This window comes from Neopsephotus bourkii, unplaced genomic scaffold (assembly GCF_033783945.1).
Source record: "Neopsephotus bourkii isolate Nb327-2 ecotype Australia unplaced genomic scaffold, CSIRO-AGI_Nbou_v1 NB_318, whole genome shotgun sequence".
Lineage (NCBI taxonomy): Eukaryota > Metazoa > Chordata > Aves > Psittaciformes > Psittacidae > Neopsephotus > Neopsephotus bourkii.
Window position 1 is genome coordinate 6,032,108 of NW_026900826.1, and position 24,629 is coordinate 6,056,736.

General features: G+C 38.6%; 1 protein-coding gene across 4 annotated transcripts in view; it reads right to left on the reverse strand.

Moving 5' to 3' along the window:
* THSD4 (thrombospondin type 1 domain containing 4) overlaps positions 1-24,629 on the reverse strand; it is a 314,820-nt gene that overhangs the window by 12,947 nt on the left and 277,244 nt on the right. For all 4 annotated transcript variants that reach the window (XM_061347531.1, XM_061347529.1, XM_061347530.1 and 1 more), the window contains 6 exons: positions 20,774-20,949; positions 17,159-17,255; positions 16,025-16,267; positions 12,726-12,855; positions 11,009-11,213; positions 8,364-8,537 (listed from right to left, as the gene is read on the reverse strand). In XM_061347531.1, coding sequence (XP_061203515.1) covers positions 8,364-8,537; positions 11,009-11,213; positions 12,726-12,855; positions 16,025-16,267; positions 17,159-17,255; positions 20,774-20,949 — 1,025 coding nt within the window. The remainder of the gene's footprint in view (positions 1-8,363; positions 8,538-11,008; positions 11,214-12,725; positions 12,856-16,024; positions 16,268-17,158; positions 17,256-20,773; positions 20,950-24,629) is intronic.

Below are 24,629 nucleotides of genomic sequence, written 5' to 3' on the forward strand. Positions count from 1 at the left end.
ACTAACAGTCACCATCTAAACTTTCCACTGTTCAATTCTGAAAGCTGTTAATAAATAATGATGTGCAGGTTCTTATGTCACACATTCAGAGATAGTAAGCATGTCATCTGTAAATCATGCAGGATAAATTCCATTTGTCATCCCTCTACTTCAGTCGGAAAGTATCCGATATTCTACAGTTCTAGGCAACATCAAGCTATCAACATTTGAAAAACAGAAACATGCCAGGGAAAAAAATGATTTCGTGTATTAGACTGGGGTTTTGTTGCTTAATTATTTCTTAATATTCCCTTTTTCTTCTAAAATGCATTTGGCATTTCATGTCCAGACCATTAAAATAAAGAAAACCCCATGTGCAGCTTATTGAAAGATATGTATATAATTAAATGCAATCAATTAGAATTATACTGCACACGTAAAGAAAACCACCGATAAGTATGAAGTATATGGGAGAAAAAGATGTATTTGGCTGATATTTCAGATTTGATTTCTAACATACAATGTAATTAGTTAAAATAAACTGTGTATTACTTCTGCAGTGCAAAGTACATTCCTTGTGAATGAATGTAACTCTGTAATGGAACATTTTTTAAGATATTATTGAATAAAAGTAAGAATTATTTCAAGAACTGGTAACAAATCACAGCTTGATTTGACTCCCATCGGTAACAGTGTAAGGGTTCACATTCAGTAGTTCAACTACAGAACAGCAGATGCCATGACAGACCACTCTTAATAATGGGATGAACCAATGCAGTCATTCATCTTCTCAAGATAGAGACCAGTGACTGAATGTACAATTTCTTGCAAACTACTCATTACTCACGCGCACTGAAGAACATTGGTTGTGTGAAACATGTTATCGTGTTATAGTTATCCCACAGATACCATATTGAAAAACATGTCTTCCTATCAGTGAGTTGGTTGCTTTCCCAAGAAGTTCTATGGAATCTCCAGAAAACTAAGAAAGTGACTCAACTTCTGACAAGTCATTTTTTTAACAAACAGAATATGAATCTACCTTCTCAGCAAACCAGATTTGATAGCTAAGGAGGTCTTTTCCAAGGAAACTGGCAAAATCTTGAAAACACAAGAATGATGTAAAAATTGTGCCAGCAGTGAACATTTTCCTCGACGTGTAAACTGAAACTACACTGAACCCATTTCAAACAGCCCACTCATGGATAAAGTGACCATTTAACTGAGCCCCACACAATTGCTACCTTTCAAACCCACTGTACAGAAATAAATTTTGTGGCTGTTCATATTTTATCTTTGGCAAGTAAGTTCAATTACATTATGCACAGAGAACTATGCATGTACTCTGCAAATACTTTTCTTATTTCAAAGTAATTTTCAATTGACAACCTAATTTGCTTTTCTACTTTGCAAACCAGATCTAGGAACAAGTTTAGTCTATAGTCATCCAGAAAATTTCCACAGTCTTATGTTATAAATGATTATGCATGAATTAGGCTTCCATATCCAATAACAAAGGAAATACCAAATGGGAAGGTATAGGGTTGTCCCACCCTCTGCTGCAAGATTTTACTAGAGATTTAACTACCCTCAAAGGATTTGCAAAGCAAACTTAAACCTGACTGTTTCTGCATTAAGTATTTGGGTTTTCATGGGTTTTTTTCTTCCTTTCGGTAAAAATCTCCCATGTGAAAGCCATGATTTCCAAAGCCCAAGGCAGGGAGTAGGGAGCGTTTGGATAATGAATCCTCTCCCTTTGGTTTTTACAGTTGACACACCCCTACGTTCAATCTTGTGCCATTGATTTGTTGTATTAATACAGAATAAATGCTATAACCTAACATTGTGCCACATGAAGAACTTCCGCAAGCTGCAAGTTCTCTATTCTGGTCCTATTATTAAAGATACTCTGTTTCACTGTCTTGTTTTAATTGGCAGAAATTCTTCAGAAACCTTGGTCTGTGGAACACCCTCCCTAGTTTTAAGGAGTCTGCCATTTCTCCTCTTCCTGAGGTCCTTCCCTCAGGAGTTCAGTTTCAGATTTCCATTCCCATTAAAAACTAAAAATAATTAAAAAATCCCAAACCCAACAACTAACGCAGTGCTCTGACAGCTGTCCGAAGGCAAGTTTAGCAGCAGTCCACAAAGGAAGGCTAGTTGCTAGGAATTTGGAAAACTCCACGTGGAAGCCTGAATTTTTGTCACAGCCACAGGGCACGGTAGAAGAAAACCCCTTTAACTGTGCCAGTTCCCTTTCGCTAATGTGCTAGTCCTACTCATTACCTTCAACTGGGGCAGCAGACCACAAGAAAGAGGCAGCAGGAAATCTACCAGAACTCGAGACCTTTCAGGTCCCAGCATCATTGCTAGCCTTAATTAGATTTTTACATAACAATCGAGTTGAGTTCCAGTAAAACATCCCCATTTGTGCAGGATTTCTGTCTGCCACACTTTAACCTTCATCACCTTAATTATCCCTCAGAAGATAAGGATGTTTTCTATGAATCATCCTCCAGAAGTTAAAGTACCACAAAAAATAAAAACAAAGATTTATGTTTGAAATACTTATGAAACTCCTCAGCATTATTTGATCTGCCCTGAGAAAATCCCTTTCAGAAGGGATTTTAGAAGGATTATGTAACCTGTTTTGCCAATAATAAACTAAGAATTTTATTTCAGAAGCTCAATTCTGCTGCAGTTCCAAGACCAGGGCAGGTTTTCAAAGGACATAAAACGATTGATAGCAGTGGGAGAGGGGAAGCAGGGCGAGTCAGAAATGTCCTTATGTATTATTGTCGAAGCACTTACTGGTATCTGGATTTAAATTATTTGCTTTAGAGTGCATCTATGCATACAACAAGCGCTGGATCAGAAGTCAAACCACCCTTGTATTTTGTCGAGCAGATCCATGCTATCCTTCCAAAGTGACAAAGTTTTGAAATATGGTCTTACAATTTTTGGACACTTCAGCTGGATGATGACTCCTCCTACACATGCACTGCTCCTTTCATTATATGTAGTTGGTACTATACTGTGGTTTAAGCCCAGCTGGTAACTCAGAACCACGTAGCCACTCTCTCTTTCTCCCTCTTCTTCCCCCCACCCTGCTCCCGGAGGGATGGGGAAGAGAATCAAAAGAATGTAGCTCCCTCGGGTTGACATAAGAACAGTCCAATAACTAAGGTATAACACGGATCACTACTGCTACCACCAATAATAATAATGATAAGGGAAATAACAAGGGAAGAGAATATAAAACTAAAAGGGAAAAGGAAAATAAAAACCAATAAACACAAGCGATGCACAGTACAATTGCTCAGCACTCACTGACTGATACCCAGACCAACCCGAGCAGTGATCTGGGCCTTCTGGGTAACTCCCCCCCAGTTTCTATACTGGGCATGACATGCTGTGATACTGAATACCTTTTTGGCTAGTTTGGATCAGGCGTCCTGTCTTTGCTTCCTCCCAGCTTTCCATGCCCCTCCTCACTGGCGCAGCATGAGACTGAAAAGTCCTTGATCAGAGTAAACATTTGACCGGTCAAACCCACCCGTACCTGTCAGGTAATGATTTAGGATTGTGAGGAATGAAGCACTAATTTTGAGGAAACGTACTGTAGTTCTCTAATGAAGATATCACAGAAGCTTTGCTGTTACTCTTTCTAATGAAGAGCAAAATCCAGAGCATGTGTTTGATCTGGTTTGATTTTGGTCCCTATGTGCAGCACTTTTTCTTCCTTTCCAAGATTTTATTTTGGCCTCGGAATCTCATTAACATCTAGGAATTGTTTGTATTTTGGCTTCTTTTCTAAGTATGCTCTAAACATAAAATGAGAAACAAATGAACATTGATGGCAATGAGAAATAAACAAAAATGCAAGAGGGGAATCCTCCAGCTAGATTCTAGGCAACACTGGTGAGTCTCCCATGCTGTAAATCAGGGGAATGGAGTTTCCCACTTCTGACCCACAGGAGAAGTAAACTTTCCAGCAATTAGAGCTGTCAAGGAATCAGTCATGTGAAATGTTTGCAAAAATCTCATCTGCTCCCATCAATCCAAGTTTGTCGCTAAGTTCGGTAAGGTTCACCAGCTTCACCCAACTGATTAATGATTGCAGTTTGGTGGAGCTCTGCCATTTTAACACAGTCTGACATCTTATATGAGACAGGAAGCCACCTTTCTACAAACACACGTAAAAATATCACAAAGTTTGTCCAGACTCTCTGTAGGCAAAAGGGGTTAAAGATCATGTAGGACTCAAACCCATGACACTTAATTCTCTTATTTATACTCAAGACAGAGCAATAAATGTAACGACAGGCACATAAAAAGTAAGATGAGTCTCGTTTTACCGCTGAAGACTGTTAACTTGTAATCTCTCCAATTGAAATGAGTAAAAACTTCTGTTTCTCTGAAGACTGAGACTAAGGGATATCAGAATATGGTGTTTAGATATACTTCAAAGACAGAGCTTATACTTTTCAGTAAATAAGAGTTTGTTTCTTAAAGATTAATTGCTTTCATCCCTTCCTTCACACGTTCCACCAGTGTGCAAATGGTAACCACACAACTCATAGGCTTTGCAGTTAAAAGTGCGCATGTAACACATACAATGGACTCTGATACCTGTTTATCAAAATAACTCAAGAACTGTGCTTCTTTAAGAAATGTGGAGGTATTTTTTATTACTTAGGCTTCATTATATGTGTAAAGAATCAGTCTGCACAGAAACTGAACCCAAGAATGTCGATGCCACGGGAAGGAAACAGGCAGGCCATAAAATACATACATATGTGTTGTGGGAAAACAAGATGGGAGAACATGGAGAGAAGGCAGCCAAGTGTTATTTACAGAGTAAAAGCTTTACACACAGCTCACCCTGGGAAGCAGACACAACTCCCACACACAAGTTGCCTGTACTCCACTGGTTTTTAAGCGCATGTACGTTGTATCACAGAAGTTACACCTAAGGAAATTCAATGATTCAATCTTCTAATTGAGAACCACAGAACTATTAATGAAAATGAAGGCAACTAGCATGATTTTGCATCAATTAAAATTTTGCAAAGGTTCAGTAAAATAAGAAAACCAAAAATCTTCCCACAAATCCTAAATTAGATCCTGTCCTTTTCTTAAAACTCAGATCACTTTTCATCTCTTTCTCTCTCTGTTTTAAAAAAAATCCTAGTCAAATTCAGCACCAATATACATCTGTTATGAAATACTGAAATTTAACATCTGTTGGCAGCAAAGACAAGTGTAATTTTTATGTTACTGTGCTTTTTCTTGATGCTTTGCTAATTAACCAAGGCTATATTGTAATGCCCCATGCATCACATAAATCTGGACATGGAAGTTTGATATATCCCTTGCTGAAAGAGAAAGTATGTGCCTAACTGATTTCTGACAGGCCTCTGGAAACCTCTACTTGCTGCATGTGCAACAGTATACATTAAGTGTTTGCAAAATGTGTTTAGAAAAGTACAGGCCAGGCCTTCTCTTATGGCTGTAACCAAGTTTGAACTCAACCATTTCAAAGTTCCAACATCCTCAAAAGTTATGCTAAGTTCTTTTCCCTCTTATTTCTAGCCACGGCTGAAATGTCAAAATACAATGGGAAAGACTGTTCTGTGGTATTTCCAGCTGGGACTTGAAGTAGGCATGTAATAAATCTCACAAAGAAAGTCTGTTCTTGTGAGATTTCCACCACAGTTTTGCAGACTCCAGAGGTTTGAATAAGCTTTCTTTAAGCATCTGAACTTTTGGCTGCTTATCTGAACCATTTGTGGCTGCCCATTGCTGATCTATGCTTACTGCTGGAGTGTGGCTTGGCTTAAAGTACTTTTTAGAGAACTGTTTGGGGAAATCACATGCAGAGTTCACTCACACACCTGGGAATGGCCACTTCCATTCCATGTTAGAATTCTCTTGTTTTTCAACAGATACACATTCCTCTACAAACAGAGACTTCTGATCCTAAAAAAGAAATCAGCCCTTGAAGGGAACAGTAAGAAAGACAACAGCCAAAGGTCTGACTTTGAAAAGCTATTGACTACTCCTATATTCCACTGACTTCCACTAGAATCACTGCCACTAAACATCTCCAAACATCTGAGTTACAAGATATGTCTGAATCTTAGAAGACCCTGCACATTCTAGCCCAAATCTACTTTTTTTTCCTGAAATAAGCTGTTCCTTCCATTTTATTTGTGAATCAAGCTTCAAACCCACTGCTGGCAGAATCATAGAATCATAGAATAGTTAGGGTTGGAAAGGACCTTAAGATCATCTAGTTCCAATGCCCCTGCCATGGGCAGGGACACCTCACTCTAAACCATATCACCCAAGGCCTCGTCCAACCTGGCCTTGAACACTGCCAGGGATGGAGCATTCACAACCTCCTTGGGCAACCCATTCCAGTGCCTCACCACCCTAACAGGAAAGAATTTCCTCCTTATATCCAATCTAAACTTCCCCTGTTTAAGTTTTAACCCATTACCCCTTGTCCTATCACTACAGTCCCTAATGAAGAGTCCCTCCCCAGCATCCCTACAGGCCCCCTTCAGATACTGGAAGGCTGCTATGAGGTCTCCGCGCAGCCTTCTCTTCTCCAGGCTGAACAGCCCCAACTTTCTCAGCCTAAAAGAATAATGCCAAGTACAGTAGCAAGCATTTGGAAGGAATTAATTTGTACACTTATATAAGCTGAGAAGGTAACAAAATCCATTCTTTACTCTCCAGCCCTAAAATGTTTGTGGTAAGAGAAAACCCCAACATTTTTTGTATTACCTGTTTCACTTCTATGCGTCATTTAATACATACAAATAAGCATAGTAACATTTTGCAGTCATAAACTTCAGCTACGAAAACTAGTTTTAATTCTGCAGAGGACAAAATCTCAATCCACGATAATGAAGAAAACATGGATGCACGAGTCTTCGCTGGAATATATGCGCTTTATGTGGTGGAACTTCACTAGCTGACAGTAGCTCAGCCAGCTTTTGTCTTTGAAGGTAGAATGCATTTTTCTCTCTTACTTGCAAATTAGCACTGCACAAAGCACAGCTCTACAAGCTAAGAATAAAATAAAATAAAATAAAATAAAATAAAATAAAATAAAATAAAATAAAATAAAATAAAATAAAATAAAATTCACTGCCATTTCCCCTACAGCAAAACCTTTGCCATTTGCACTAATACCTATACTTCACCTGATAGCTTTGTGTTAACGCTCCACAAGAGCATACAGTGAACGAATAACAACTGGAAAAATAAAATTCAGATGCCAACAACAAAGATCAGTGTGTTTATTTTTTCTGTATAAAATCTATTCAAGTTATCTGGAGGCTGAAAATTCTGCAGGCCTTTAATTGTAGCAAGAGTCTGATCAGCCTTTTAAAAATCATTTGATGTACAAGGTACGTGCTCTAACAGAGAAGTTCCCCCCTCCTTCTCTGCACCTAAAACACGTGGAAAATCTTCCGAGTGTCCAAGCTAAAGCATAACCTATGAGCCAGACATTCCTAGCTTGCAGAGATACTAGCACAAAATAATCTAAATAATGAATCCATGAAGTGAGAAATGTAATCTTACAGTTTTAATGATAAACTGTATTATCTGCCTGCCAAAACAACCAGTCAAAAAAGATGGAGATGCAATGAGGATTTTACAGATGAAATGGATATGCAAGCACCGACAAGAATGACCACAATACTGGGCTTTTCTTAGCCCATTTGTAAGCCTTCTAATGAGAGCATATAAATACCACTTCTGAACAACAACTCTGAGCCCAATCATGAAAAAAAGTGAATCACTGCCGAGTTTGTTGCTTCCATGCAGAGAATCTGACTCATTGGAATTAAAAAAAATACATCCATGTTCACAAAGTACAAAAGCCTGAATCAACCTTGCCTGAGTTTATGAAGTTGTTCCCCTCTTTTCACTGTTATAGGATAATTGTTTTATGGGTTGAACTTAAACCCAGACATCAGGCCTCAAACCTTCATCCCTTAAAAAAACAGCAGGGAAATTTTTAGAGTCTGAATCTTGAGATTCAGGGCTAAGCGAGGCAGAACAATAAATCTCAGCACACTCAATATTTTGGGAATTGCAGACACAGAGCCAATTCCAAATCCAGATGTTTGGCCATGTACCCACACACTTGCCCTTTCTTCTATGCATTCTTTTATCTAATAATGCAAACCCAAGATGCCCTTGGGATTATTATTTTTTTGTTTGCTCTTGCCTGCTTAACCAATCATTGATAAACATGGGAAATAAGATAATTCCTTTTATGGCTGTACAGATGTGTATTTTTTAACTCTGATGCAACTAAGTTGATTTAGAAGGTTTGGCAGCACAAAGATAATAAGAAGCCTTACCCTGTCACTCCACTCTGTAAGGAACCAGCTCTTAGCACAGGGACCCATGTCACAGTTCTCAATATCATTTGGCCGCAGCTTCATGTTACATTCCTCATCATCAACAACGTCTCCAAGGTTGCTGACACATTTCACATCTCGGGTCCTCTGCCCCACTCCACAAGGCACTGAACACTGTAACAAAAGGGAGGTTGCATCAGGGATATGCAAGAACTATAATGGTTTATCAGGGAGCTGGTAACATACAGCTCATTCATTCCTGCTAAGACATCCACAGAAACTGCAGAACTATTCTAGAGTGCCAGGAACAGGAAATAAAAAGACATTAGTAGTTTTAAGTCATATTCGCAGTCTGTAGTAATCTACATATTACTGTGAAGTTACATTTGGAACACATAAAATTAAACCCTATCTTCAACAGGCCATGCTGCACCTTATCAAAATGAACTGCGCGTATTTGAATCGCAGGCTGACATATTCAGCATACTTTTGATTTTAATATAAAAGCAGATATGAAGCAAGGGAAATGCAAAGAAACAGAACTTCTGAATCCCTCTTACAAGCAAAGGCCTCCTTCTCCTGTGCTCTTGTCCTCAACCTCAGAGAATGCTAACAGCTATTGGTACCTCTGCCTCATGATGTGAAGCAAACAGATCATGAAGCAGGACGGGAACATAATTTTCTGCTGTGTACACATGAAAAGTTTTGCTGAATCCTGTAAACATTCTAGAATTAAAGAGGAAATTTGCTGTGAATTTAAAGATTAAAGACTGCAGTACCTGAATACAAGGGTATCTAACAGAGCTACCAGAGGCGGCCTCATTGTTTTTACCTTGCTTTTAAGAAATGCTTAATCATATCTACTATATTTACGTGTCGAAGTTTTTCATGTAAAATACAATATACATTCTCTACAGCAAGACACTTCACAGACTTCATCTTCAGACTGCAACTGTTCACTCTAGAACACCAGCCAAAACACAGACTAGATGTGCGAGGTAATTAAATAGCAAAATGGTAATAAGAACAAATACTCCACTTTATGTTATAAAGGGAGCAATTTGTCCAGAGTTGCTCTTGAAGCCTAGGCTGCCAAGGTGAAAATTACCACAACGCCATTTATTTCTTATCAGATTTAGATGAAAGTTTTTGACATTTATATGTCAGAAAAACGGTAAGCACATCTTAAGCTGGGCTTACTTTTAAGATCACAAACCTGTCTCTCAAGTGAAAATCTGACTGTACTTCAGTAAGCACAAACACAAACCAATGTTCTCTTGAAACCAGTCTGCGAACTCAGATGCTCCTTTCTTTATGATGGAACCTCATGCCAAGAACTTTAATACCAAGACGAAATTAATCGCATAATTTTATTGGAATTATGCTTAAATTCAACCAGCTTCAATTTCTAAAGCATTTCTTTAGCTTGATTCACCATACGCAACAAACCTCTAAGGGTTCTGTAGACTCAAACACTTCTCAAAATGCAACAACACACAAAAGCATCTCCCTTTTCTCATCATCCACATGATCAAAACTTTACTGTCCTTTAACTCCAGATGGATTTTAATTCATCATTAATAATGAATTACCCAACCAACTTATCTTTCTTTACCTTCATATATCTAGGTATTTCTATTTTTTTCATCAGGAATATATCAACATATCAAAGATACTTCATGACTAGAAAGTTAACAATGCCACCATCAGCCTCAGAAACATAGCAGCTCAGGGAGTTAACTCACATAGGCTTTATCATGAGGGAGGACCCACTATAAACCCACACAAAGTCTGCTGCATGGCTCTTTAGCCTACTGGGACTGTGTGGATGGAGAACTGTTACTGCTGCCAGTGGACAACACTGTGACATGCACTCCAGAAAAGCCTGGGAGAATTAGGAGCAAGGAACCACTTCAGTAAAATAGAAACAAAAAAAAAAAAGGTTTAGGTTTAGAGTTTAAGCTGGAATTTTTTATGGCCTATCCACCCACACAATTCAAGCCTATTTTTTTTCATGACTACCTGGGATTTGTTTATCACTACACCTAATATACCAGGATATTTTCTCTTTCACACAATGGCCATGAAAGTATCTAGGCTAGTTGTCAGGTTGGCTAAACCTGTTATGAACAACACAGGAAAATAAAAGCTCAAAACAGTACTGTCCACATTTATCTGAAAGCCTTGCCATAGCCTCAAAGCAACTACAGTAACAGCAGCTACTTACACTTTCCTTAACACACACAGAAGGTTAAATAACTCCTGGAGCTAAAATCTACGTGCTGTGACAAAGAGCAGTAAATTTGCCACCACAGGTAAACCTACCAGGACCCTCTTCATAGCAGCTCTACTTCATATAGTATTAAAAAAAACCCGTTTCTCAGAAGCACTGTGTACTTGTGTATACACACATGCATGTGTTTTGTTCTGTTCAGTCACTCTTTTTCTGCTTCTTTCTGGTTATGAACTGAACTTTTCTGGTCATAATCTAGCAGGGTTTTCTTGATCTAACATTCACTTATTTCCAAGGCTTTTCACATTCCACTTCCCTGTTTTAAACCAAAACAAATTTCATGTTTGATTAGTGATGCCTGGAAAAAGTTCTTTTCTGAGGTTTACACCCTAAATTTATCAGTCACACTTACTGAAGTCCACTCTGTCCTAATCTGCCATTCACTGCAAATCTTCAGCTGGCAAGTGCTGGTTGTCTCTGGTTTCTCCAGGTGATGACAGCGGTACTGCTGAACTGTCAAGGTACGATTGGCATACATTTGCCGGCATAAGATCTGTCGATGCTGCATACCAAGGCCACATGTTTTGCTGCACTCAGACCATTCCCCTATGTCCCAGCTAAAGACAAAAAAGGGAAAAAAATAAAGAGGGTTTTTTCTCAGTACAGATGTCTCTAATACTGATTTTAACAGAACTCAACTGACATGATTCTGATGCTGGTATAGAATCTTATAAAAGAACACTTAAGCCTCTGAATGAACCACCATCCTTTTTGAAGACACTGTTACATACTTGTAACCAATTTACCTGTAATGGTTGATAATAAGCATGCATACAGATTGCACAATTCCTGGTTTCAAGGCATACTACAAACATTAATTAAGCCACTAATAGCTGTTTCTTTTTTTTAAAGACTTTATTATCTAGGATTTCATTCATCAGTAAAACTGAAATAGCAAATGGTAAGCAATGAATAAATACATTTAATTTTAGAGATGAAAAGAATCCCTTAGATATATTCTTCTCATTCCAAGATTTCACTGTATTTATCTAATCATTTTTGTAGAAACATGTAATTTTCCCCTCTCAGTTTTCATTTCAAGCATGAGGACATACACAAGTAAGGAAAGTATCTGAATTGTTCACACATTTTATTTCAGAACTCTTCTGGAGAGTAAGCAAAATCTCTGTATTTTTTAAATAAATATTTACTTATCTTTGAAAGAAAAAGGTGAGAAAAATGCTGCTGAGAGATTATGTCTTCAAGTAAATGGCTTCAGAAATTCCTGTGTATCTAACATGCACTAGGAAATTGCTTGTCAGGCATCTCTAACACCATTAGAAACTTTCATGGGATAAGGAGCGGCCACTTGCTGCTCAGAAGAGAACTGAAAAATGTAACCACAAGAAAGATGGAAAACACAGCTGCTGGCCTGAAATAAAGCAGCTATAACGGCAACTGGGTTTAACCCATTTCTTTTCTTGGTATACCCCCTAGATGAATTGACCTTTTTTTTTTTTCCTGGCTTGTTCCTGTTTAAAAGAAGTTGCCCAGCCAATTCTAAGTGACAGTCTCCTGACGGCAAGTGCCTTTTTGGAAGGAAATCACACATGAGGTGGTTGTATTAGTGTGCTGGAAACAAGGACAATCATTTCAGAGTCCAGTCTTCAAGCTGAAGGACTACTGAATTGCAAGAAAGAGAGGCAATGTTTCTGAGAGACAGCCGTTGTGAGCAGTAGCAGCTTCTTCTCATCTCTAAATATGATACCGTGTTTACCACAGCACACTGATCCAATGTGGAGTGAGATATAGCCTACAGAACCTCTTCTTTAGACAGGTATATGAGGACGCCCTTCACTTGAAAAAAAACCCTGTATTGTGTGCACACCTGAACAATCACACCGGTTTTGAGAAATTACACAGTCACTTGTTGCCAACTTCCCTTTTGCCTTCTCTGAATGCTACTGATCCCTGTGAAGGGGAAGAAGGCCACCAACAACTACACTATATGACACATGTGCATAGCACTTAAGAGTTCAAACTAGTTTTCTACTAAGAACAGCCTCTTTCACATGCAAAACCCCAATGACATTCTCTTATTTCACTTGACGTAAATTGTAATATCTTACAAAGCTGGACATGGGAAGAGGTTGCAGGCTTCCTCTTCTGGAATGGGTTTGGTACTGCTGTCACAGTAACTCTCAGATACCTCCTCGTGAGTGATTCTGTTGACGCAGTGGAAAATTGGGTACTGTGACCCTGAAATGAAGAAGAAAATTAGGTGATGCATTGCAAAAGACTCTGCAGTCATAACAGTAGCACCCAACACTGATGCAGAAAGGAAAACTGTAACTGACCAGGAAATACAGACTGAGATTTTATCCAAAATTTCCAAATGTGAGAGCTGAATACTGTTTATGTTGCAGTATTAAGGGAAGTCGTTTGGTATACAGAAAGTACAGCATAGCGTCGCAGGAAAGGGTGAGAAAACATGCTCCTGTCTGCATGAGATCTTTCTACTGCAGAGTACAAACATCAAGTATTCAAGCAATTCAGGCAAAAAAAATGCAGCCAAGCAGCTACAACACAGACTTGAGAGGAAGAAAAATTTAGCAGTTGTTCTGCTCTGCTTCTGGAGAGACTGAGAGTTACGCGGTGAGCATTATCCACTTTACCTGGTTCTTAAAAAGGCACATAAGAGAATGCTTACAGGATAAACATTACTGTAGACTAAAAAATATTACTACTCTCCATATTTAAGGTTCAGTCTTTAAATAATTTTCATGCTAAAGCAAAAAGACAGACCTCTACTTCTACTAATATTGCAAACTGACTACCAAAAGGGCGACAAAGATCAAGGTGCTAACATGCCAACTTGTATTCGGAAAGTGGAAAGTTGGAGTACATTAACAAGTTTCCTGACACAGGTAATGGAAGAGCCAACCAGGAAAGGTGCTCTGTTAGACCAGATACATAAACATGAGGCAGAAAAAGTCAGCGAAGCGAAAATCAGGGCTAGCTTTGGCTACAGTGACCATAAAATGGTATGCAGAGTTCAGGATTCTAAGAGGAGAGAGCAGGGCAAAAAGCAGGACCACGACCCTGAACTTCAGAAGACCAGACCCAAAGCTCTTCAGAGATCTGCTTGGAAGAATCCTGTGGGATAAAGCCATAGGGTAGGTCCAGGAGTGTTGGCTGATATACAAAGACTACCTTATCCAAGCTCAAGAAAGGTCCATCTAAACAACTAGGAAATCAAGCAAAGGTGGCAGGAGGACTGCATGGATAAGCGAGGAGCTCCTACCCAAACTTAGAAGTACAAGAGATGTAAGCAGGGCAGGTGATCCCAGAGGCATACAGTGATGCTGTCTGACTGTGCAGAGATGGGGTTAGGAAAAAAAAGGCCCACCTGGAGTTGAATCAGGCAACGGATGCAAAAAGCAACTCCATAGCACATAAATGGCAAAAGAAAGATTAAGAAAAAATTACTTCTAGCTCTTTTTAGACAGTAGTACAAAAGTCGGCTGATTGTCTCTCTGTCATGTTTGTACCATGTAAAGTGGCAGCAACCCCTCCTCTTCAATGTGGTAGAGTGGTGGCACAGGAAACCTTTACTGTAATAGGGCTTTCTTTCTCAGAATGATATAAGCACAAGTGGAATATTATCTAACCAGACAAGCAGACACACAGTTTACATTTCTTCCTGCACACTTTCCTGGAATGATTTCCATCTTAGATTAGGGGCATCAGCAATTCATACAGGCTTCTCACACCGAGATCACAAGGAATGTTCATACAGTCTCAATAGTGTCAGGATCCTGCTCCCAAGGTCCAGTTTCATTTGAACATAACTTGATTAGATCATACATACATTCTCTAAGTAATAGGAAGAGAGATGCTAATTTTTGACAGTTGTCTTGATAAATTTTATGGAGTACATTTAAGCTGTATAGGAGGCTGAAAGACATCCTCTGAATTCTCTTCTGCAATTTTGCTAGTGTCATTTTGACTCAGATTTCATTAATATCACTGCCAATAGCTGAAAAAAGGTCAAGAACTATGTTCAAATGTCTATCAATCAGGTCAACATAAATACAACCAAGAGTTCTCTGATGTAAAGAAAGAATACATTTACCCATATGCATTCCTGCAACTGCATCACAAATTATCTGATTTGGATACTAAAATTCACCCCATAAATGATAATCTAGAGACTCAGCAGGCATTGTCACTGATTGCTGCTAAACAATAACCAGGTGCAATTAAGGATTATGCCCATACGACTTGTATTTAGGACTTACAGTGTATTTAAATGCCAATCAAAATCATTCTGGATTACATTCCCTCCTTTTCTCCATAAAGGGCTGAGTTCAAAAAGTCTTCTGACTTTTAGGGGCTGATTTTAGCTCTAATACTTTTGCAGTGATTTCTCCAGGGCAAAAAGTTTTCTCCGTATACTGGAAAGTGATTTCGCCTGGTACCAATATTGCTGGATTTTTGTAGCTTTATCTGTAGCTACAGCATGGACACTCATCTGGCCTTGGACCAAATGCACAGCATCCTCTCCAGCTAATTAGGAAGCAAATGTTCTGAATGTATATGAACAGGTGACAGCCACCTGAGTTCCCTCACTGGTATGCCTTTATTCCAAAGTTTGCAATTTTTTAGGTACAGTGATGGGTGGCTACGTATAGTACAAAAGGTTTCACTTATACTATCACAAAAAACTATTCTTTCAAACAACTGCTTGTGCTATGCATTACTGAATCCATGGTCATTGCAAATGTCTTAGGGAAAAAGATTAATCTGACAAGCTCAAACTACCGTATCCATCACATCCCAAAAGCTCACTAATTATCAGTCCCTTCCTGTCCCTCTTTTTTCCCACTTACACCCTATGAAAACTCAGTTTTCTGAAGTCATATTATTGTTGTTCCAGCAACATCAAAGAGGCAAAGACACGTCTGATAAAATCCCTGTGAAACCTTCCCATAAAGATCAGAAACTCTTGACAAAAAAGCAAAAAGCACTGAGTCTGTATTTGACAAAGCTGGAGAGGACAAATGGAAGGATAAAGAATGTCAAAGAATGTTCAGGAAAGCAGCTGTGTATCAAGGGTGTGAGAGAACAGCTTGCCATAAAATCCTGAAATACTTCCATTCAGAGGCAAATGCCATATATTCCCTTTTCATTTCCATACTTTGTTTTTCAGGTATTTAGTTTTGCTGTTACCTCTGATTTAAATATAAGCATGCATAATAGTACTGATGTGTCTTTTGATTGTAAGACAACAGTAAACACGAGGTACAGCAATGCTTTGGGTATACAAGAGCTGCTAAAGTCACACAGCTTCTCCCATGCCTGTCTCCCATGCTGGAACACTCCTGTGTGTCATCTGTTTTCTGTGCACGGTGTATGAAGCACTTACCTTTCCCACATGTAGTTGTGCACTCAGTTTTTCCAACTTGTTTCCAGTTGTGTTCTCGGTTTTGTCTTGGTGGTTGCACAGCAGGCACCTGGTTTTCTGGCTGATGAGAGGGAAATCTTCCTGGCTGAATAACCGGAAAAGTTCCAGCTGGCTGTCCAGTTAGAGTGTCTGTCTCCCTATGCAAATCCTCATCCTCATGATTTGTGCTTTCTGTCATTCCTAACTGACCATTCAAGGGTTCCCCTGATGATGGACAATAACAGAAAAAGAAAATAATGAGCCTCACTTGCAAATATCAGTCTGTATTTTCATCCACTAATAATCACAACCGAAGCACCATTAAACTTCAAAGCATCTTTAACCTGCTATGCAGAGATCTCCTAGTAATGTCCTGCAAAGACTGTGTTCTTTTAAACTAAGATAAACAAGTCTTGGCCAGTAAATACATTCAAAACTAAAGAACCTCTACACACACTGTAGAGTTAATGCAGACAGTGCCAAAATTTCCCAAAAAGCCTTTTTTTTTCCCCATGGTCTGTATTCTGTACCTCCCCATGTCACAGCACAGCTGCTCCGCATTAGGAACAAGGCAACTCATGAACATTAAAAGTAGGACCAAACTCACTTGTAAATTTTCTACTGTCCTTCAAAACTTTATACCAGTACTCACAGCACATACCCACAGCTCTATCAGGAGCAGAAGCTGCCCAGATTCTAGCTTGGGATGGCAAAAGTTTTGTGTTTGATTCTCTCCAGTTGGGAGAGCAAAGAGAAACTGCAAAGGGTTGTTTTAAACTATGTCAAACTCTGAAGAGAAAAATAATGTTCCATTTCATTTTTGAGACATGGTTACAATACTCCAGCTCATGCAAAGCCATGGTTAACATTCTGACAATGAATTTTTTACTGAAAGCAGAAATATATGACCAAATGGACTGCTACAGTATAAATAATCCCTACCAGTATTAATTCACTGATATTACCAAATCTATGCAGACTTCTCTTTCAAAGGTAAAATTCCAGGCCTCTCCCACATCATTGGCAGCATTTACAATTAATTTAATGATATGAATTTCTTCATTAGCTTGCTGGGTAACGAAATATATTTAACAATAGGAAATAGTGGCATTTTACCTGGCCTCCTGTGAGCAAGCAACTGAGGACTAATGACATTGTCTCCTGGAATGATATACTCATAGTGTATACCTGGGTTAGGCTGCTGATGTATCATCTAAAAAGAAAACCAGCCATATATTCAGTTCTTCCACTTGTTATATTGCTAATACTTAAATATGTACTTGAACTGATCAACTACGTAATGTTATTTACAATTGGTCAGGACAGAAACAATGGTTAATGATGGTGTGTACCCCACAAAGAAAAATAAATAATAGTAAATAAAGGTATTTGTTTGTGGAAAAAGTAAGGCCATGCAGGATACCAAGTTTGCAAACTGAGCTAGGTTGTGATGGCAGAGAAACTGCTTCTCTACATCTCGTCTGAAAAAGGTAAACCTGACGTGCTCGAAGCCAAGGTGCAGTTGTGGCTGCACCAGCCACAGCCTTGCCTCTTGCCAGCGTGGGCAGCAGAGGCCCCCATACACCAGGCCTCAGTAGCAGTACAGACAGTTCCACAGTCACCAAAACATTCTCATGTAGAAAGACCTTGGTAGGTCTGAGGGACCTGAGGAAATATAAGCAAGGAAGAAACAGAGAAAAATAAATAGCACAGACCACAGTCTACAAATCCAGCCAACTGCCTTTTTTAACATTCACCAGTTGTACTCAATCGGAGCACATGCAGACAGCATATATGTTTCACATGTACCACCTCTCAAAACTCACAAGTTAAATTGTTTCTTTCATCACTGTGCACCTACCCTCTGCACCATTCAATGGGACTCAACAATCAACTAGCTAAAAGTTCTAACATTATGCAGCTCTTGTCATAAGCCTTGCTTAATAAAGATCAACTGAACACATTACAAAGGCTCACACACTTGTTATAGAAGCTGAAGAGTACAACCCTCCTGCATCCTTCCAAGTTAGTTTTCAACGGAATGAAGATGTAATATATGTGCAGACAAACTCCCACTGCTTTACAGCTAGCTCCAACTCCTCTATCAAAGTGTTCTTTATGAAACACAGACAGGAACCACAAGGTTTTCTCCTTTAAACATGAAAATGAAGCTGAGTGGTTTCACAACACTGCTGCACAAGCCCATTTTAGCTGACATAAGCACGCCTCTGAAAGTCAGTGTCACTTCTAGTGTGTTTGTTAAGCAAAATAAGACTTGTGCAATATATGACTCTATAAAAGCTTTTAAAAACTGTTAGCAGCACACTTCATACCCAACTGGCTTCTATTACATTGCTGCTGCTGCTCCTGAGAGCCTGAGCATACTCACACCAGAAATAGAGGAGTGCCATCAGCTGCTGATTTCACCACTTTAGCTTTGTATGTAATGCTTCTACTGACTGCTGCTTTAAAAGTCTTCAACCCTTTGTGGGGATTGGTCTGGTAAAAGCCTCAGTTTACACCAAACATAACAAACATCAGAGCTCTTTGGTTCTGACAAACCATGGGCTGAAAAAAGTCATGCTATGTCAATGGCTTTATGACCCAGCAGAGCACACTTAAGCTTCAAGGTTTCACTAAATTCATCACGCTAATTAACACCAACTAGGGATTCAGACCTTTGTTTTTCCTTGTGTCAAAATCACTTTTTCCTTGCCAAATATAATAGCTATTCCTCTGAACTTTGTCCCTCAGAGATCACTCACTTTTCTGAACCATCTAATAATGCACTGCCTGCAATATTTTTGTAGGGATTGGTCCTTCCTATGACACTGTTATCCAAAAAACACACCCTCTTTGTGTTTGGTCCCGAGAGAACTGAGCACTGAGAAGCTGACTTCAGCAGAAGAGTACCCCCATCACCACCTTCCAGAACCAGAACCCTGTTCTTCAGATGGTTTCAGAAACAGCTTTCCAATGGTTCTCATGATTTTTCCATCACATTTCTCAAAACAACTGACAGACACACGTTAGAAGAAGCTGAACTGATTAAGCCCCTATGAATATGCTGTCACACATTCATAGGACCAGAAAGCCATTTGCAGTTCCTATCTGCAAATCTCTTCATTTTTCTACACAGAGCACAAAGATCATGGGTATGGATGAAAAGAGAATGACATGATTCAGGAACAGCAACAAAAAGCCGGAAAAAAAAGACATCCTTATCTGTTCAGGTACAAATTTCAAACGTGTAAAAGAGGCTGTTTCGTACTGATGATTGATTTTCTTTCATCTAGCACTATCCGTTTTTTATCTTCCCATATTATCTTGAAAAAGACACTGAACTATGAGTTTATAATGAATTGTAAGATTTCTCGTATCTTCAAGGAACATTCAGATAAGAGTCCAGACAAATTGGATGTGCAATCCGTAACAGCAGCCACAGAGCAAAACTGAAAAAGCTATGTATATGACTCCAGCAAAAAAAAAAAAAAAGAAACTAAGCCTAAACCAAAATGTTAAAACATGATATATTTAAGCTTAAGGGTTTTTTTATTGTATTACTTTGGAAATATCTGTTTAATCCATTTCCTGATCCTCTTCTGTCCTGGTCTTTATGTTATTAGGCATCAGTCAGCTGACAGTAAAACCTTAAGACCAAACCTCAGCTCACAGCATCCTGTAACTACACAATGACACATATATTTTAAGAACACGGAGTGTGCACTGCAGAAGCTAGGAGCCCAACTGTCCAATCTTCCAGGCTTTTGCCAGTCTTACATTGCAATTAATCAGAAATTACCCAGAAAGAAGTAATGTTTGCATAATTACTCCATTGCTTTATTATGACACCATATAGCAGATGGGAATAACTTTGCTAACATTTAACTTTTCCCAGCTGAGTAATCAGGGTAGCTACTACACACTTTTCTGTGAAATAACCCAGCACATTCACTTTTCCACCCTATATTGCACTTAAGAGTAAAAAAGCCATAGCTAAATGAAACAACCGTTTCACCAGTTAACCTACTTTTTTTATTGAATGGATTTTATCATATGAAAGTGTATAATCTCAACATACACCATTTATCTTTGAATAAGTTGTAATGAATGCCAGTTATATTTTTTGATTCAATATCTTGTAGGAAAAACCTGTCCTATCTGAAGTAAACAGCTATTTCAATATGATTCCCCCCTCTTAACCACAATTTGTCTTCTCTCTTCCTTTCTCAAATGGCTATTACCCATTGTCTTCTAGAACAGCTTCATATTAAAAAGGGCAGTACTCCAAATCCCACATTCTATATTTTTTGTGATTATGGATTTTTTAAAGAACACTGAGATGGTGTAACTCTGTGAAAGGCTTTGTCTGTTTTAGGCATTTACTTCAGGTTCACTGTAGAATTAAACTGCCCCAAATTTTCTTGAGAAGGAAAGTATCTGGAGAAAATCCAATTCACATTTCTGTGCTTTATCTCTGTCTTATTGAACAAGTAAAATTGGTTTTACTGGATCAGTAAAGTCCATCTCCATCCTTATTCAGATTTTGTATGATCTGGAGCAAGATGGGAGCAACAGCAAGCCATAGTAAAACATCAAAAATTATGTTTCAAAATGAAAGGAATGAAACAACGTATCAGTTCTGAATAGGATTTTAGTGTTGCATGTTAACAACAATGAACAGAACAATTTTTCCCATCAGGAAGATTAATCTAAATACAGCAAACTTACATAGACATCAAGGACTTCATTTGTTGGGCCATCTGCTAAAAATGACTCTCCTGCAGTGCTGGAGATTTCATTTGGGCGTTTATAAATGAACATTGTCCCACCACCTTCATATCTCCCAGGTCGATCGATTGCCCAGTTTCCATTGATGATGGACCGTCCCGATCGACTTCGCAGTGCTGCAGAGGATGGGGACAGAAACACAATGACTTTGATCAGAGGAAATCACCTTCACATACTGGTGCCTAATCAGATCCTCAGAGGTGCATTGGTAGTGTTCTCTGATGCCTGGGGACGATGCTGTGTGGGTGCTGAAAAACAAGAGTTATATTAGTAGTTGTACAGAGGAAAAAACCCAAACCAAACAAATGAACCTTAGCAAATTTTGTCATAACACTTGGCATGTTTATGCTGCAAGAAGAGAAAGAAATGTGATGGATCAGATCCTGTGAGAACGTATTCACGGTTTTTCTTTCATTTTCCCTAATGCTACACGCTTATTTTTCCCAGCAGCTATTGTACATCCACTTGTTTCCCAGCCCTCGTTTTCTGACACATTAACAAAACAGTCTCTAACGTAAACATTGCTTGAAAAATATTTTACACAACATCAACCATCAAAACGGCACTGTCATTACTAATATAGGGCTGGAGATAAAAATATAGCTCCCATACTCTTGCATACATTAAATATGAAATCCATTCACACTGTTTACATGCTTTTTACACTCATTAAATTTTAATTCAAACAACTGTGGAGTAAACACTGCTGCAAAATTTGTTGGAGACTGGTTTTACATAGGTTTTTAATATGGAACACTGCCTTAACTTTATGACCTGAGTATTTTTCGTATATTGCTTATTAGGCCAATTATCAAGAGCTTAGAAAAAAGAGTGCAAGCTGGCTAAGATTAAACTGTTGTTAATAATGAAGCTGTGGAAAGATGGCTGTCTGAGAAACCGAGAGTCCATTAAACTTTCATTTCAAATCCATCATATGGCAAGTCAGAAAGAGGCCCCCCCATAAAAGGAAAATGTGCCTCTTTTATGTTTTGATCACTCTGCAGCTACCACCTCAACTCTGCCCCCTGAAGAATTTTTATAGTGTTAGTATTTGTAGTCAAAGCATGAAAGATTATGAAAAGCTTTACCATTAATTCCTCATGAGGAATTCCTCATACAGTCTGTAGCTGATTTCATCTATCTTTCATTCTGGGACCAGCTTCTGAACTAGAACTGTGCTGTTTGCAGTGGCCTTCCAGTAATGTTTTGCACTAGAGCTATGGAATATTTCAGGATACAGCACTTCTGCTTAGGCTACAATTCTATGACAAAGTCTCCATAGGCCATACATCAAAATTTGTATTTCAAGTATCTGGAGTATTGATTTCCTCAGCTCTCCTTTAAAAGATGCTCTGTAGCTACTGTCTTCCTCCCCTACAATTCAGAGAAAATTAGCCATAGATAATTTAAGTAAAGGTAATAAACTCTCAGTGCTTCAGAACTGTAAAACTCTCTCCAAAAGTACTTGAAGATAACTTCAGATACTTAAAAACCTGACACAAACCAACCACTATTCAGTATTACAAAACACAGCTTGCCTTCACGCCTGTCAGCCTTGCAGTATGGAATACGCAATACATTTTAAATCAATGAAGAGCATACAGACCACAATCTAAAGATACTCTAAGTCATAGCATACAGCTACTAGGCCACGTACAAGTACCTCTGATACATAAAGAGAAAAAAAAGCCAATTGCCTAGAGACTCAATAATCTATTGGTTTTAAAATAATAAAACATGTATTAGTTCAAATAGATTCTCTGAAATAACTCCTTTCCAAAGCATAGGTATTTGCTGATTATTAGAACACACCTTAGTTACAAAATATTTAGGAGAAATTTGGCACACTTCTTGAGAACTGAATTATGTATTATTTCCCTCTGACATTTTGAATTCAGACTCCTATTGAGGTCATGGCAAAGCTCCCACAGGACTTTCAGCTTAATTCAAGAAATATTAGTAGGGCTAAGAACCTTGTAATCAGAAAGAATCTGATCTTTAACAGTCTGATCCTACAAACCTCTTTAGAGCCAACTGGGGAGATTAGAAAATGGTCAGCAGTTCACTGACTGGGCCCTAAATTAGCATCAGATTGTATACGCTAAACCTGAAGAACGTATCTCTGCAGGTGGGATACCTTAATCTCTTGCACTCTATTTGGTTTCTTCAGTGGCAACCAACACAGGGTAAGGGTACAGATGTTGCATGCAAAAATAGGGCATCTTCTAACTGTGCATAGCTGAGACAAAGTGCTGCTGAACTTTCAGTCATTTTGCACAAGTACCCAAATTTGAGATACTCATTTTTATTTGGATCTGGGAACCATCTGAAATTTTGTTTCTGTCTTTCTATACAGTTACCTTATTAATACAGACCCCAACTTGATTTTTTTAACAAATAGGAATTAAAAAGCCACTTTTTAGAAATCAAACATTTTCTTTATAGATTTGAATAACTTGGGCACATGCTTATTTCCCCAAAAAATTGTTGCGTGTTATCCATGAACTGAGTTGTAGTCATAACATTGCCAGTTGACAGGTAGTTGTATTGCTAACACTGGCACTCAAGCAACTGCTCAAATATTTTCATAGTACAGAGTAGATAACAATGGACGTAAAAATACAAGGAAATGATTAATTCAAACATACCATTATTTTCAAGGAAGGATTTATGTAATTTTCTTTATTATCTAAAATATCAACAGAAGATTTCAGATGATCATTATGTTCTTCAGCAGTTGTGAACATAGCATGTTCAACAGGATTTTTTCTGATATTCTACTAATGCAATTATCATATCATATCAAAGAAATCCTGCTTCATATGGGAATAAATTTGAAACAGTGAATTGCATTAAAAAACTTTTGCCAAGTTTGTCCTAAGGTTCTGCTTTAACAAGTTTTATCCTTCCACAATGACACAGCAAAAAAATGCCACTACAACAGATGCCTGCTCTGCTACATTTCCATTCTGATTCGTGCAGAGATGTCTCTTCTCCAAGTAACAAGTGACAAGACAAGAGGTAACAGCCTCAAGCTGTACCAGGGAAAGTTTAGACTGGGTATCAGGAAAATCTCTTTACAGAGAGGGTGCTCAGGCATTGGAACAGGCTGCCCAGAGCAGTGTGGAGTCACCATCCCTGGAAGTGTTCAAAAACCATGTAGATGCCCTCAGTGACATGGTTTAGTGGTGGACTTGGCAGTGCTGAGGTAACGGCTGGACTTGATGATCTTAAAGGTCTTTTCCAACCTGTTGATTCTACAATCCTATGATGCATGAGCAACTGCAGCACTGCATTCACAGGAGATAAATTATTGTCAACTTCCAATGGCTTGTTGCCTAGAGCAGACATGCTGTCTCTTACCTTTTCATTTTTCATACCAGCATTCTAAGCTCCCTTGCAGCCTACAGTTAAAAGCAGTCTAAGCCCAAACAACTGACTGTCTCTTCTATCCCAGATGGTAAAGCTCATCAATGAAACCAGACAAACCCAAAATTCTGAATACCGTTATCTTGGCACAAAACAAAATGTATTGCTTTGGTGTCAGAAACTTAGTACCTTTGGCCTGACTGAAAAACACAGGTTAAAGTTGAAATTTAACTGCGTCAAAATAAGAATTTGAAAGTATTGTTTCACAAACATCTGCTGCTTTCCTGAAGGAGCAGTGAATGGCTGCTTACACAGATGCACACATAGTTTTAAGCCTCCTTCAGATTTTTGTTGAACTTGCTACATTTTGATGGGTCTTCCCCAAATTTTATTTTCCCAAGTTTTATAATGGTAAGATTATTTTGGT